Raw genomic sequence first — 16657 nt, 5'->3', positions numbered from 1 at the left:
ACATACCCTACATTATTCATCTCATATGTATACGTATATACTGTACTCTATATCATCTACTGCATCCTTATGTAATACATGTATCACTAGCCACTTTAACTATGCCACTTTGTTTACATACTCATCTCATATGTATATACTGTACTCGATACCATCTACTGTATCTTGCCTATGCCGTTCTGTACCATCACTCATTCATATATCTTTATGTACATATTCTTTATCCCCCTACACTTGTGTCTATAAGGTAGTAGTTTTGGAATTGTTAGCTAGATTACTTGTTGGTTATTACTGCATTGTCGGAACTAGAAGCACAAGCATTTCGCTACACTCGCACTAACATCTGCTAACCATGTGTATGTTACAAATAAAATGTGACTTGAATTGATTTTGATTTGAGGAGTTGAACCTCGCGCTTCAACGCTCCCTAGTTGTGGAGGAAATGGATCCACTATGTGTTAACTTTGTGCAACGACATCTCGCTGAGTCGACCTTTAATGAAACCATTCACAATCTGGTAATACAGAAAGCAGAGTAACAATTAGCCTACATTATGGTCTCATCCAAGAAACAGCAACAAAGACCTTTATATCACAGATGTGATATTACCACCTCTCTCTCAGGCCTTAGTCTGCCTTAAAGAGAGAACATGGCTGTTATTCTACATGGAGGGTTCAGAGGTGATGTGAGACCGGTGTGCGTCCCAAATGGCACCCTATTCTCTATGTTGTGCACTACTTTTGACCAGGGCTGATAAGGCTCCGGTGAAAGTAGTGCACTATATAAGGAATAGGGTGCCATTTGGGACACGAGGCCAGGAGATGAAGTATTGTATGCAATGTAAACTGAGAAAGAGTTTTAACACAATGAGGTATCGTCACAAAGCAAGCCCTCTTCACATCTTTCAGAATAAATACACTTGTATTATTGTTCTAAACGTTATGAGAAATATTGTAGTAGTTGTGAGCAACCAACAGTGATAAAATAAAACATTAAATATTTTTAAAATATCCTCAAATCCATGATTTTGTTTCTCGTTCCATATCCATATGAACAGAAAGGTAGTCAAGTTAAAGTTAGAAAACTATGTTCAATAAATAAAGTTATTCTTGTGTATTGTGAACATTGGTTCTATTCCGAATGGCTCCCTACTCCCTATGTAGTGCTGGTCAGAAGTAGTGCACTACATAGGGAATAGGGTGCTATTTTGGACATATCCAGAGAGTTGCATAGTGTGCAGATGGGGCCTGTGGTGCAGAGCAGACTGAGCCTGGAGGGGCTAGGCAGGGTGGGGCTAGGTGAGGCTAGGCGGGGTGGGGCTAGGCGGAGTCGTGCAAGACAGGGTGAGGCTAGGTGGGGTGGTGCTAGACAGGGTGGGGCTAGGTGAGGCTAGGCGGAGTCGTGCTAGACAGGGTGAGGCTAGGCTAGGTGAGGCTAGGCGGAGTCGTGCTAGACAGGGTGAGGCTAGGCTAGGTGAGGCTAGGCGGAGTCGTGCTAGACAGGGTGAGGCTAGGCTAGGTGAGGCTAGGCGGAGTCGTGCTAGACAGGGTGAGGCTAGGCTAGGTGAGGCTAGGCGGAGTCGTGCTAGACAGGGTGAGGCTAGGCTAGGTGAGGCTAGGCGGAGTGGTGCTAGACAGGGTGAGGCTAGGCTCCACTGGGGCTGCATGGTAAAGTCCCATACAAACATAAGTCTCAATGGGTCCTTAGCTCTCACATCCCTGTAGGGGTCAATTCCATTTCAATTCAGTCAATTTAGGAAGTTCACTGACATTCCACTTTTCCTCAATGGGAAAAATGTGGAATTGTAGTTCATCTACTTCCTCAAATTCCAGAATTAAAATTGACCCCAACCGTGGTGGTTAGGGACAACCTCTTCCAAGTCTCCATGTGCTCCTGGGCCCAGCAGTGGGCGTCGTGTCCTCCAGCCCAGTAGGGAGCAGCCTAACCAGGCTGTGTCTCTCAGTACACCCAGCTGACAGGGACCCACTGGGGCTCAGAACACAGCTGCTCCACGGCCGCCTGCAGCTGCTCAAAGGCCTTGTCCAGGTTGTCGTTAACGATGGTCAGGTCAAAGTAGTGGCTGTAGGCCCGGCGGATCCTGGCGCTCTCATCCACCGTCTTCTTCAGATCTGTCTCCTGGGAGGGGGAGAGAGAGAGTGGAGGGGGAGAGAGAGAGTGGAGGAGGAGAGAGTGAGTGAGTGGAGGGGGGAGAGTGAGTGAGTGGAGGGGGAGAGTGAGTGAGTGGAGGGGGAGAGCGAGAGTGGAGGGGGAGAGCGAGAGTGGAGGGGGAGAGCGAGAGTGGAGGGGGAGAGAGAGAGTGGAGGGGGAGAGAGAGAGTGGAGGGGGAGAGAGAGAGTGGAGGGGGAGAGAGAGAGTGGAGGGGGAGAGAGAGAGTGGAGGGGGAGAGAGAGAGTGGAGGGGGAGAGCAAGAGTGGAGGGGGAGAGCGAGAGTGGAGGGGGAGAGCGAGAGTGGAGGGGGAGAGCGAGTGGAGGGGGATTGCGAGTGGAGGGGGAGAGCGAGAGTGGAGGGGGAGAGCGAGACCGGAGAGCGAGAGGTTTCCATCAGTGATTATCATCTGAATAACTACAACACTCAGAATTGTGCACAGATCCACCAACATCCAGAGACTGACCGTGAGCAGTTTGGTGGTGAGTCCAGCGTCCACCACGGCTTTGTGCATAGCTCTTAGTGTGTCCAGTTGTGGAGCAGCAACAAACACCACAAACGGCATGAACTCTGCTGTCTTCAACTGCTTCAGCGCCTGACGACACACACACACACACACACACACACACACACACACACACACACACACACACACACACACAACATCACACACACACACACACACACACACACACACACACAACCCATCAACACACACACACACACACACACACACACACACACCCACACACACACACACACACAACCCATCAACACACACACACACACACACACAACCCATCAACACACACAACCCATCAACCCACACACACACACAACCCATCAACACACACACACACACACAACCCATCAACACACACACACACACACACACACACACAACCCATCAACACACACACACACAACCCATCAACACACACACACACAACCCATCAACACACACACACACAACCCATCAACACACACACACACAACCCATCAACACACACACACACAACCCATCAACACACACACACACACACAACCCATCAACACACACACACACACAACCCATCAACACACACACACACACAACCCATCAACACACACACACACACAACCCATCCACACACACACACAACCCATCCACACACACACACAACCCATCCACACAACCCATCCACACACAACCCATCAACACACACAACCCATCAACACACATCATGCTTATTCAGGTTTTGCTTATGACCCATGCAGCTGTCTTTATCTCAATATCAAATTATTTCTGGGTAACAAATTAGGTCCCTTACTGTCATTATTTTCAATCAAAATAGTCAAAAAGAAACAAAAATAGCTTCTTAGCAAAAGTAATTTCTCAAAGAACTGTCTGGGAGTGGTCTGAATGGGGAGGGGAAACTGAGAACTAGCTGTTATTGGCAGAGAGGTTTGGAACTCTCTTTCTTATTGGTCTATTAACTCATTTTCCACATGGTGATGTCACCAGGCAGACCAAAACTCAATCCCACAAAAACAAGCTAGAAATTTCAGGCGGTCTTTTCAATCAGCTCTTACACTAAAAGGCATGATCATGATGTTCACATTACAGTATTATTCCAACCTAAGTGCAGTAATATAAGGACACAGGAAAATCCCATTTTTGACAGAACTGGACCTTTAAAATGAATAAATCCTGACTGTGTGAAATGTGTGTGTGTCAGACCTACCTGTGGGTTAACGTCCAGTATGCAGGTACGTCCTGCGTCCACCACCTCGTGGATGGAGTTCATCTTGGTTCCGTAGAGGTTTCCATCGTACTCTCCATGCTCCAGGTAGCGACGGGCCTTAATGTCTGTCTCCATCTGGGACCGAGACACAAAGCAGTACGACTGGCCGTCTCTCTCCTCCTCCCGAGCAGGCCGAGACGTGACTGGAGGGAGGTGAGGAAATGGTGGGAGGTAAGGAGGAGGGCGAGGAGAGAGTGAGAGGGGGGGTAAGGAGATTGAGGGAGGTAAGGAGGAGGGCGAGGAGAGAGTGAGAGGGGGGGTAAGGAGATTGAGGGAGGTAAGGAGGAGGGCGAGGAGAGAGTGAGGGTAAGGAGATTGAGGGAGGTAAGGAGATTGAGGGAGGTAAGGAGGAGGGCGAGGAGAGAGTGAGGGGGGGGTAAGGAGATTGAGGGAGGTAAGGAGGAGGGCGAGGAGAGAGTGAGAGGGGGGGTAAGGAGATTGAGGGAGGTATTGCAGGAGGGGTGAGGAGAGAAAGAGGGGCGAGGAAAGATCTCATTCATCCATAGGAGACTGAAGTTTGTCATCTCCTGCTGTACCCCTGAAACACACACACACACACACACACACACACACACACACACACACACACACACACACACACACACACACACACACACACACACACACAGGGGGACTGGGACTCCATAGAGCAGGGGTTGATATACACACAGGGGGACTGGGACTCACAGGGGACGGTGGTTCCATAGAGCAGGGGGTTGATGATGATCAGTCTGTTCTTCAGGCTGCGCCTGCCCACTCCCTGAGCACCAATCAGAACCAGGGTCTTCCTCTTGAATGGAGGCATCTTGGCCACCTCTTCGTAGATCTGCAGCTCGTGGCGGTCAAACTCTGGTCGTCACGACAACAGACACACTACCACCATCAGCTTAGTTTGCTCAGTAATAAAACTAACACATAACTACTGACCAAAAATATAAAAACGCAATTTCAACAATTTTACTGAGTCAGTTAACTGTCAATTTAAATAATTTCATTAGACCCTAATTTAAGAATTTCACATGACTGGGCAGGGGCACAGCCATGGTTCGGCATAGAATCACCCACTGGGGAGCCAGGCCTGGTCAACAACATGTGATGGCTCTGGTCAACAACAAGTTACTGATAGCAACGCCCACTGCTGTTATCAGTATAACGACGACGCCCACTGCTGTTATCAGTATAACGACGACGCCCACTGCTGTTATCAGTATAACGACGACGCCCACTGCTGTTATCAGTATAACGACGACGCCCACTGCTGTTATCAGTATAACGACGACGCCCACTGCTGTTATCAGTATAACGACGACGCCCACTGCTGTTATCAGTATAACGACGACGCCCACTGCTGTTATCAGTATAACGACGACGCCCACTGCTGTTATCAGTATAACGACGACGCCCACTGCTGTTATCAGTATAACGACGACGCCCACTGCTGTTATCAGTATAACGACGACGCCCACTGCTGTTATCAGTATAAACGACGCCCACTGCTGTTATCAGTATAACGACGACGCCCACTGCTGTTATCAGTATAACGACGACGCCCACTGCTGTTATCAGTATAACGACGACGCCCACTGCTGTTATCAGTATAATGACGACGCCCACTGCTGTTATCAGTATAAACGACGCCCACTGCTGTTATCAGTATGACGACGCCCACTGCTGTTATCAGTATAACGACGCCCACTGCTGTTATCAGTATAACGACGCCCACTGCTGTTATCAGTATAACGACGCCCACTGCTGTTATCAGTATAACGACGCCCACTGCTGTTATCAGTATAACGACGCCCACTGCTGTTATCAGTATAACGACGCCCACTGCTGTTATCAGTATAACGACGCCCACTGCTGTTATCAGTATAACGACGCCCACTGCTGTTATCAGTATAACGACGCCCACTGCTGTTATCAGTATAACGACGCCCACTGCTGTTATCAGTATAACGACGCCCACTACTGTTATCAGTATAACAACGCCCACTACTGTTATCAGTATAACGACGCCCACTACTGTTATCAGTATAACGACGCCCACTACTGTTATCAGTATAACGACGCCCACTACTGTTATCAGTATAACGACGCCCACTACTGTTATCAGTATAACAACGCCCACTACTGTTATCAGTATAACGACGCCCACTACTGTTATCAGTATAACGACGCCCACTACTGTTATCAGTATAACAACGCCCACTACTGTTATCAGTATAACAACGCCCACTACTGTTATCAGTATAACAACGCCCACTACTGTTATCAGTATAACAACGCCCACTACTGTTATCAGTATAACGACGCCCACTACTGTTATCAGTATAACAATGCCCACTACTGTTATCAGTATAACGACGCCCACTACTGTTATCAGTATAACAACGCCCACTACTGTTATCAGTATAACAACGCCCACAGGGTGAACTGAAGCCCTTTAGAGCAGGATCAGAGAGGTCTAACAGCAGGATCAGAGAGGTCTAACAGCAGGATCAGAGAGGTCTAACAGCAGGATCAGAGAGGTCTAACAGCAGGATCAGAGAGGTCTAACAGCAGGATCAGAGAGGTCTAACAGCAGGATCAGAGAGGTCTAACAGCAGGATCAGAGAGGTCTAATGACTGGATCAGAGAGGTCTAACAGCTGGATCAGAAAGGTCTAATGACTGGATCAGAGAGGTCTAATGACTGGATCAGAGAGGTCTAACAGCAGGATCAGAGAGGTCTAACAGCAGGATCAGAGAGGTCTAACAGCAGGATCAGAGAGGTCTAACAGCAGGATCAGAGAGGTCTAATGACTGGATCAGAGAGGTCTAACAGCAGGATCAGAGAGGTCTAACAGCAGGATCAGAGAGGTCTAACAGCAGGATCAGAGAGGTCTAATGACTGGATCAGAGAGGTCTAACAGCAGGATCAGAGAGGTCTAACGACTGGATCAGAGAGATCTAACAGCAGGATCAGAGAGGTCTAACAGCAGGATCAGAGAGGTCTAATGACTGGATCAGAGAGGTCTAACAGCAGGATCAGAGAGGTCTAATGACTGGATCAGAGAGGTCTAACAGCAGGATCAGAGAGGTCTAACGACTGGATCAGAGAGGTCTAACAGCAGGATCAGAGAGGTCTAACAGCAGGATCAGAGAGGTCTAATGACTGGATCAGAGAGGTCTAACAGCTGGATCAGAGAGGTCTAACGACTGGATCAGAGAGGTCTAATGACTGGATCAGAGAGGTCTAACAGCAGGATCAGAGAGGTCTAACGACTGGATCAGAGAGGTCTAACAGCAGGATCAGAGAGGTCTAACAGCAGGATCAGAGAGGTCTAATGACTGGATCAGAGAGGTCTAACAGCAGGATCAGAGAGGTCTAACGACTGGATCAGAGAGGTCTAACAGCAGGATCAGAGAGGTCTAATGACTGGATCAGAGAGGTCTAACAGCAGGATCAGAGAGGTCTAACGACTGGATCAGAGAGGTCTAATGACTGGATCAGAGAGGTCTAACAGCAGGATCAGAGAGGTCTAACGACTGGATCAGAGAGGTCTAACAGCAGGATCAGAGAGGTCTAACAGCAGGATCAGAGAGGTCTAATGACTGGATCAGAGAGGTCTAACAGCTGGATCAGAGAGGTCTAACGGCTGCTGAACTCACCTGCATTCTTGGACATCAGGTACATCATCTTCTTCTTCTTCTTCTTCTTCTTTCCTGTTAGTGTCCCACAGAGAACACCTGGGAGGAACAACACACATTAAAAGTTCACTGAACCACAAGAGGGCACCAGAGTAAACATATTTCCTAAGTATGTCTGAGTTGTGGACACAAGTAGAGGGGAAGTAGAGGGGGAGGGGGGGGGTTTATTAGAGGTTATTTATTAGAGTGTGTATTCAGCCTATACTTTGTTGCCTAATGTGATAATTTGAGAAATAAACTGTCATGGGAATATTAGGCTGTGTGTATATAGTACACTACTTTTCAGGTGGGCAGAAGATATGATTTTGGGGTAGATGTCAGAACTTTTTGAGTATAGAGATGTGTGTTACAATTCCATTTCACCTTAGTTGAACCAGGCAGTGTTCTGAGTTATATAGGCGGGTGTAAAGAAGTCTAACTACGTAATAATCATTACATTTTAAGCACTTTTCAAAACACCCAATGTCACTTTACATAGTCAGAAATGTACCTGATCCATTCCATTCTCTCGTCACAAAGGCCTTCCTCTTCTCCTCTAAGAACTGACTGGGGATCAGTCCTGTGGCTCCTCCCACAATGTTGACTGCCTGAGGGACAGGATGTGAGGTCAGAGACATGCTACTTCCTGTTTCTCATTCTAGTACAGTTAAATAGTTAACACACACACGTGGACGCAGCGGTCTATGGTACTGTGTCTCAGTGCAAGAAGCATCACTACAGTCCCTGGTTTGAATCCAGGCTGTATCACATCCAGCCGTGATTGGGAGTCCCATAGGGTGGCACAACATTGGCCCAGCGTTGTCTGGGTTTGGCCGTGGTAGGCTGTCATTGTAAATAAGAATTTGTTCTTAACTGATTTGCCCAGTTAAATAAAGGTTACACACACTGACCAAAAAGTTATTTTGTTGGCGATTACGTATGTCCCCATTACCAGTAAAACATAATCAAAACATATTCATTTCACTTACTTGTTGTGTTGTTTATTCGTTTCATTCTCAACCAGGATTTCTATGGAACGCAGTTTGGGTCTTTGCGTGTCAAAAAAGTTACACGTCAAATAAAAACTTTTTTTGATGTGTCATATAAGCTTGTTGACCAATCAGGATATGACTGCATGTCACATGATAATCTAACTCGTTCACTCATTTTTTAAAATGTAATTATTACACTAAATCACTCGTATTTCATTTGCGGTTAGCCTTCAAAATAAAAGTATGCCATTGACAGTGATGCAAATGAATACAAATAGTATAATTATGGCGTAGTTTAATAGATCATGCTAAATGAGGTTGGAATGTTATATAAAATCAACAAAAGACAAAAGCGTTTGAAACTACACTGGATGTAATAGGGTAGCCTAGTGGTTAGAGCGTTGGACTAGTATCCGAAAGGTTGCAAGTTTGAATCCCTGAGCTGACAAGGTACAAATCTGTCGTTCTGCCCCTGAACAGGCAGTTAACCCACTGTTCCTAGGCCGTCATTGAAAATAAGAATTTGTTCTTAACTGACTTGCCTCGTTAAATAAATAAATAAATAAATACTTTAGAATTGCATTGTGGGCATCCTTATTTCACTGTACAGCCTTACCAATGGATTGTGGATCAATGACATGGTGCATCAGTCTCCTCAGTGACACCCAGAGAACATTAGTGTTGTAGCTCCATTGCGGGACTCTGAAACAACTGTGAATTGAGCCACATTTATTGTCAACCTATACTGTGTGGATGTTTTGAAAAAATATATTGGGTATTGAGTAGACCGATACCCCATTTCATTGATCCCCAATCCTTAGGTAAAATTGTACAGTGTAATATGAATGTCAACACACACAATAGGCTGACTGTGGAGATGATTTCACACAGTCACAGTCCCGCGATAAGAGCTACAACGCTAATATTTGCGTAAACTCTTCACAACTTCACAGTTGTGTTCTGTGGGTGTCACCGAGTAGACTGATACCCCATTTCATTGCTCCACATTATCTAGTCAAAATATGGCATGATTCCACCAATTGTAACCTTCGGCATCACTTTCAAAGGGGTGCTTTTATTTTGAAGGCAAACCGCAAACTCCTCTATTGTGCCTGATCCTTATTGCTGCTAGCTTCACAACAAATAACCCGGTCCCGTTGAGACTCACGAGCCAGATGAAGCTAGCTGGCTGCTTATAATATAGCTATGGGAAACAAGGTTAAGTAGCTGCATAGCTATTTATCTTCATGAACTGAAGTTCAATTTCAATAGGGGAACAACAAGATACTACCTAGCTAATACTTAATCACAAGGACACCTAAAATCATTGCTAAGAATAGTGAAAATGACTGCAGTTTCTACTGGTCATTGTTTTCAGGCTGGTTGTATTGGTGCTAGCTAGGTACCAAGCTAAGACTAGCTACCCCAGAAGTTGCGGTTGAACAAATGATGCTTTATTACCAACGTGGTATTGTAAACACGTCGTTCGTGGCCGGTGTTTGCAGACATTTCTTGTACAGCTTTGACAGTGCTACTGATAGTAGTGGTGATGCTTGGCTTGTAAATGCAGAACCTTGTACAGCTTTGACAGTGCTACTGATAGTAGTGGTGATGCTTGGCTTGTAAATGCAGAACCTTGTACAGCTTTGACAGTGCTACTGATAGTAGTGGTGATGCTTGGCTTGTAAATGCAGAACCTTGTACAGCTTTGACAGTGCTACTGATAGTAGTGGTGGTGCTTGGCTTGTAAATGCAGAACCTTGTACAGCTTTGACAGTGCTACTGGTAGTAGTGGTGGTGCTTGGCTTGTAAACGCAGAACCTTGTACAGCTTTGACAGTGCTACTGATAGTAGTGGTGGTGCTTGGCTTGTAAATGCAGAACCTTGTACAGCTTTGACAGTGCTACTGATAGTAGTGGTGGTGCTTGGCTTGTAAATGCAGAACCTTGTACAGCTTTGACAGTGCTACTGATAGTAGTGGTGGTGCTTGGCTTGTAAATGCAGAACCTTGTACAGCTTTGACAGTGCTACTGGTAGTAGTGGTGGTGCTTGGCTTGTAAACGTAGATCCTTGTACAAGTTTTGACAGTGCTACTGATAGTAGTGGTGGTGCTTGGCTTGTAAACGCAGAACCTTGTACAGCTTTGACAGTGCTACTGGTAGTAGTGGTGGTGCTTGGCTTGTAAACGCAGATCCTTGTACAAGTTTTGACAGTGCTACTGATAGTAGTGGTGGTGCTTGGCTTGTAAACGCAGAACCTTGTACAGCTTTGACAGTGCTACTGATAGTAGTGGTGGTGCTTGGCTTGTAAATGCAGAACCTTGTACAGCTTTGACAGTGCTACTGATAGTAGTGGTGGTGCTTGGCTTGTAAATGCAGAACCTTGTACAAGCTTTGACAGTGCTACTGATAGTAGTGGTGGTGCTTGACTTGTAAACGCAGAACCTTGTACAGCTTTGACAGTGCTACTGATAGTAGTGGTGGTGCTTGACTTGTAAACGCAGAACCTTGTACAGCTTTGACAGTGCTACTGATAGTAGTGGTGGTGCTTGACTTGTAAACGCAGAACCTTGTACAGCTTTGACAGTGCTACTGATAGTAGTGGTGGTGCTTGGCTTGTAAACGCAGAACCTTGTACAGCTTTGACAGTGCTACTGATAGTAGTGGTGGTGCTTGGCTTGTAAACGCAGAACCTTGTACAGCTTTGACAGTGCTACTGATAGTAGTGGTGGTGCTTGGCTTGTAAACGCAGAACCTTGTACAGCTTTGACAGTGCTACTGATAGTAGTGGTGGCGCTTGGCTTGTAAACTCAGAACACACAACATTCTACAATAGAACGCTATTATTTTACATGGCAAATTAAAAGCTTATTTAAAGCATAAAATAGTGTTATTGTGGAAGTGTTATTTGACACGCAAAGACCCAAACGGTGTTCCATAGCATGTGGTGAAGCTGTGACTGTAACTCCGGTAGGGCAACATCTGAACAACAGCGCACTTGGTAGTGTGTACCGGTGCTCAACCAGTCGGCGAAAGCCAACATCACCCACACGACAGAGAACGGTTGATTGTCAAGGGCAATGAATCCCATTATCTTGCCACTAATGGATTTCACCTTTGAGTTGTCTCTCTGAAATGTTCTTCCTCTTTCAAATGACTGCTGGACTTGACTGCTCCATCCACACAGCACGCATTGTGGACTAGGTTAGGAATGCTGTGTTGCAAGTGTAGCGCTACATGTTACGTGGCGTCATTACGTCATGTACCTACGTTATATAGGTATGCATGTCATGTACCTACGTTATATAGGTATGTACATCAACTACCTACGTTATATAGGAATGTACATCAACTACCTACGTTATATAGGTACGTACATCAACTACCTACGTTATATAGGTATGTACATCAGCTACCTACGTTATATAGGTACGCACGTCATGTACCTACGTTATATAGGTACGCACGTCATGTACCTACGTTATATAGGTATGCACGTCATGTACCTACGTTATATAGGTACGCATGTCATCTACCTACGTTATATAGGTATGCATGTCATCTACCTACGTTATAGGTATGCACGTCATCTACCTACGTTGTATAGGTATGCACGTCATCTACCTATGTTATATAGGTATGCACGTCATCTACCTACGTTATATAGGTATGCATGTCATCTACCTACGTTATATACCTGTAGGTATGCATGTCATGTACCTACGTTATATACCTGTAGGTATGCATGTCATCTACCTACGTTATATACCTGTAGGTATGCATGTCATGTACCTACGTTATATAGGTATGCATGTCATCTACCTACGTTATATAGGTATGCACGTCATGTACCTACGTTATATAGGTATGCACGTCATGTACCTACGTTATGTAGGTATGCATGTCATCTACCTACGTTATACAGGTATGCACGGCAGCTTTGACATGGGTTTTTAACGTTGGCGTTAAACTAGACATCGGGCCGATACCGATGGTGGCATTTTTTTAGCTAATATCGTCCGATTCCGATATATCGTGCATCCCTAATTAAAAGTTCCACCTAGCGAATCAAAAGAAGGCAAGATGGAGCACGGACCTATTACCATATTGCATCTCTCCATCCAGTTGTTTCAGATCAAGTGCCTAGGGGTGGATGTGGGAAAGTCATTCAATCCCGAGTCTAATAGAACGTTCCTCTGAAAGTAGTACCTGAGCCATATATTTGAGCAGTAAGGCATGAGGACCTGTGGATTATGGATGAATAACCCAGTTAAGGGCTGTTCTGTGGTCAGCAGTACCTACCTGCCACCAGTTAGGGTCCTCTCTGTTGACGATGTGCAAAACATCTCCTTTAGAGAAGGCCAGGCCAGCCTCCTTACAGGGGATCAGGTTGTCTGTGGCTGGGCTGTAGTTAAAGTGGGGTTTCAGATGCACCTAGAAAACAAGGTCTGTGTTACCATAGTTACAGCTTCAGGTAGAAAAAAGGAAATAGGAGGGGTGTTTAACAACAACATCTTCAGATTGTAAATCACCAACAGCCCAACACTCTACAGTCTGTACTGTGAGAATCTACAGAGAAAAACAAACAATCTACAGGACCATATCTCTCCAGGAACAGGGTTGGAGAGCCCTGCCCTTCAGGACCATATCTCTCCAGGAACAGGGTTGAAGAGCCCTGTCCTACAGGACCATATCTCTCCAGGAACAGGGTTGGAGAGCCCTGCCCTACAGGACCATATCTCTCCAGGAACAGGGTTGAAGAGCCCTGTCCTACAGGACCATATCTCTCCAGGAACAGGGTTGGAGAGCCCTGCCCTTCAGGACCATATCTCTCCAGGAACAGGGTTGGAGAGCCCTGCCCTTCAGGACCATATCTCTCCAGGAACAGGGTTGGAGAGCCCTGCCCTACAGGACCATATCTCTCCAGGAACAGGGTTGAAGAGCCCTGTCCTACAGGACCATATCTCTCCAGGAACAGGGTTGGAGAGCCCTGCCCTTCAGGACCATATCTCTCCAGGAACAGGGTTGGAGAGCCCTGCCCTTCAGGACCATATCTCTCCAGGAACAGGGTTGGAGAGCCCTGTCCTACAGGACTGCATCTCTCCAGGAACAGGGTTGGAGAGCCCTGCCCTTCAGGACTGCATCTCTCCAGGAACAGGGTTGGAGAGCCCTGCCCTTCAGGACCATATCTCTCCAGGAACAGGGTTGGAGAGCCCTGCCCTTCAGGACCATATCTCTCCAGGAACAGGGTTGGAGAGCCCTGCCCTTCAGGACCGTATCTCTCCAGGAACAGGGTTGGAGAGCCCTGTCCTACAGGACTGCATCTCTCCAGGAACAGGGTTGGAGAGCCCTGTCCTACAGGACCGCATCTCTCCAGGAACAGGGTTGAAGAGCCCTGCCCTTCAGGACCGTATCTCTCCAGGAACAGGGTTGGAGAGCCCTGCCCTTCAGGACCATATCTCTCCAGGAACAGGGTTGGAGAGCCCTGCCCTTCAGGACCATATCTCTCCAGGAACAGGGTTGGAGAGCCCTGCCCTTCAGGACCATATCTCTCCAGGAACAGGGTTGGAGAGCCCTGCCCTTCAGGACCATATCTCTCCAGTAACAGGGTTGGAGAGCCCTGCCCTTCAGGACCATATCTCTCCAGGAACAGGGTTGGAGAGCCCTGCCCTTCAGGACCATATCTCTCCAGGAACAGGGTTGGAGAGCCCTGCCCTTCAGGACCATATCTCTCCAGGAACAGGGTTGGAGAGCCCTGCCCTTCAGGACCATATCTCTCCAGGAACAGGGTTGGAGAGCCCTGCCCTTCAGGACCATATCTCTCCAGGAACAGGGTTGAATAGCCCTGCCCTTCAGGACCATATCTCTCCAGTAACAGGGTTGGAGAGCCCTGCCCTTCAGGACCAGATCTCTCCAGGAACAGGGTTGGAGAGCCCTGTCCCACAGGATCGCATCTCTCCAGGAACAGGGTTGGAGAGCCCTGCCCTACAGGACCGTATCTCTCCAGGAACAGGGTTGGAGAGCCCTGCCCTACAGGACCGTATCTCTCCAGGAACAGGGTTGGAGAGCCCTGCCCTACAGGACCGTATCTCTCCAGGAACAGGGTTGGAGAGCCCTGCCCTACAGGACCATATCTCTCCAGGAACAGGGTTGGAGAGCCCTGCCCTTCAGGACCATATCTCTCCAGGAACAGGGTTGGAGAGCCCTGCCCTACAGGACCATATCTCACCAGGAACAGGGTTGGAGAGCCCTGCCCTACAGGACCATATCTCTCCAGGAACAGGGTTGGAGAGCCCTGCCCTTCAGGACCATATCTCTCCAGGAACAGGGTTGAAGAGCCCTGCCCTACAGGACCATATCTCTCCAGGAACAGGGTTGGAGAGCCCTGCCCTACAGGACCATATCTCTCCAGGAACAGGGTTGGAGAGCCCTGCCCTTCAGGACCATATCTCTCCAGGAACAGGGTTGGAGAGCCCTGCCCTTCAGGACCGCATCTCTCCAGGAACAGGGTTGGAGAGCCCTGCCCTTCAGGACTGCATCTCTCCAGGAACAGGGTTGGAGAGCCCTGTCCTACAGGACTGCATCTCTCCAGGAACAGGGTTGGAGAGCCCTGCCCTACAGGACCATATCTCTCCAGGAACAGGGTTGAAGAGCCCTGTCCTACAGGACCATATCTCTCCAGGAACAGGGTTGGAGAGCCCTGTCCTACAGGACCATAGCTCTCCAGGAACAGGGTTGGAGAGCCCTGCCCTACAGGACCATATCTCTCCAGGAACAGGGTTGAAGAGCCCTGTCCTACAGGACTGCATCTCTCCAGGAACAGGGTTGGAGAGCCCTGCCCTTCAGGACTGCATCTCTCCAGGAACGGGGTTGGAGAGCCCTGCCCTACAGGACCATATCTCTCCAGGAACAGGGTTGGAGAGCCCTGTCCTTCAGGACCATATCTCTCCAGGAACAGGGTTGGAGAGCCCTGCCCTACAGGACCATATCTCTCCAGGAACAGGGTTGGAGAGCCCTGCCCTTCAGGACTGCATCTCTCCAGGAACAGGGTTGGAGAGCCCTGTCCTACAGGACCATATCTCTCCAGGAACAAGGTTGGAGAGCCCTGCCCTTCAGGACTGCATCTCTCCAGGAACAGGGTTGGAGAGACCTGCCCTTCAGGACCATATCTCTCCAGGAACAGGGTTGGAGAGCCCTGCCCTTCAGGACCATATCTCTCCAGGAACAGGGTTGGAGAGCCCTGTCCTACAGGACTGCACCTCTCCAGGAACAGGGTTGGAGAGCCCTGTCCTACAGGACTGCATCTCTCCAGGAACAGGGTTGGAGAGCCCTGTCCTACATAAGGTCCCAGATCAGCTGTCCTTTCCTTTACTCCTCTTCATCCCCCAGATAGGCTTTCTTTCTCTTTCATACTCTCTCCCTCCTCCTCCTCCTCCTCCTTGCTCTTCCTCGCTCTTCCTCGCTCCCTCTCTTCCTCCCTCTCCTCAGTGCCCCAGTTATTCCATGAAGTGTATTAATAGGACCAGTGTGTCCCAGGCAGGGTAACAGTTCCAGCTCAGTGCCCTGTCATTCTGGGTTAGGACCAGGTCAACCCCGTCTCCCCCTCAACCACTCTGACAGGTACAAAAACACAGTGATGGAAAAAGTCAAAGATAACTTCATAGAAAATTACTCAAGTAAAAGTCACCCAGTAAAATACTACTTGAGTAAAAGTCAAAGTGTTGGTTATAAATATGTATCAAAATGAAATGTAATTGTTAAAATATACTTAAGTTTCAAAATGTAAAAGTATAAATAATTTCAAATGATTTTTTACTATAGAAAAGCAGACAGCACCATGTTCTAGTTCTGTAAATGTACAGCTAGCCAGGGGCACTCCAACACTCAGACATCCTTTACAAATGAAGCATTTATGATGAGCAAGTCTGCCAGATCAGAGGCGGTTGGGAAGTGTGTGAATTGGACCTTTTTCCTGTCCTGCTAAGCATTTGAAATGTAATAAGTACTTTTTGGGTGTCAGAGGAAATGTTTGGAGTAAAATGTACAT

The 16657-nt window shown here is 47.6% G+C and overlaps 1 protein-coding gene across 1 annotated transcript in view; it reads right to left on the bottom strand.

Moving 5' to 3' along the window:
• Positions 1 to 874: 874 nt before the first annotated feature.
• The window catches only part of LOC124026572 (protein PALS2-like), a 42957-nt gene continuing 27174 nt past the window's right edge, over positions 875 to 16657 (bottom strand). The window contains exons 7-13 of the mRNA XM_046339481.1: positions 12913 to 13044; positions 8131 to 8227; positions 7602 to 7679; positions 4639 to 4800; positions 3892 to 4094; positions 2634 to 2762; positions 875 to 2136 (exon numbers count right to left, since the gene is read on the bottom strand). Of these exons, the coding sequence (XP_046195437.1) occupies positions 1960 to 2136; positions 2634 to 2762; positions 3892 to 4094; positions 4639 to 4800; positions 7602 to 7679; positions 8131 to 8227; positions 12913 to 13044 (978 nt within the window). The 3' untranslated portion in view covers positions 875 to 1959. The remainder of the gene's footprint in view (positions 2137 to 2633; positions 2763 to 3891; positions 4095 to 4638; positions 4801 to 7601; positions 7680 to 8130; positions 8228 to 12912; positions 13045 to 16657) is intronic.

Source organism: Oncorhynchus gorbuscha, unplaced genomic scaffold, assembly GCF_021184085.1.
Source record: "Oncorhynchus gorbuscha isolate QuinsamMale2020 ecotype Even-year unplaced genomic scaffold, OgorEven_v1.0 Un_scaffold_2778, whole genome shotgun sequence".
NCBI classification, from domain to species: Eukaryota; Metazoa; Chordata; class Actinopteri; order Salmoniformes; family Salmonidae; genus Oncorhynchus; species Oncorhynchus gorbuscha.
Note: the sequence above shows the minus strand (reverse complement) of the source record. Positions and strands in the feature narration are given on the sequence as shown.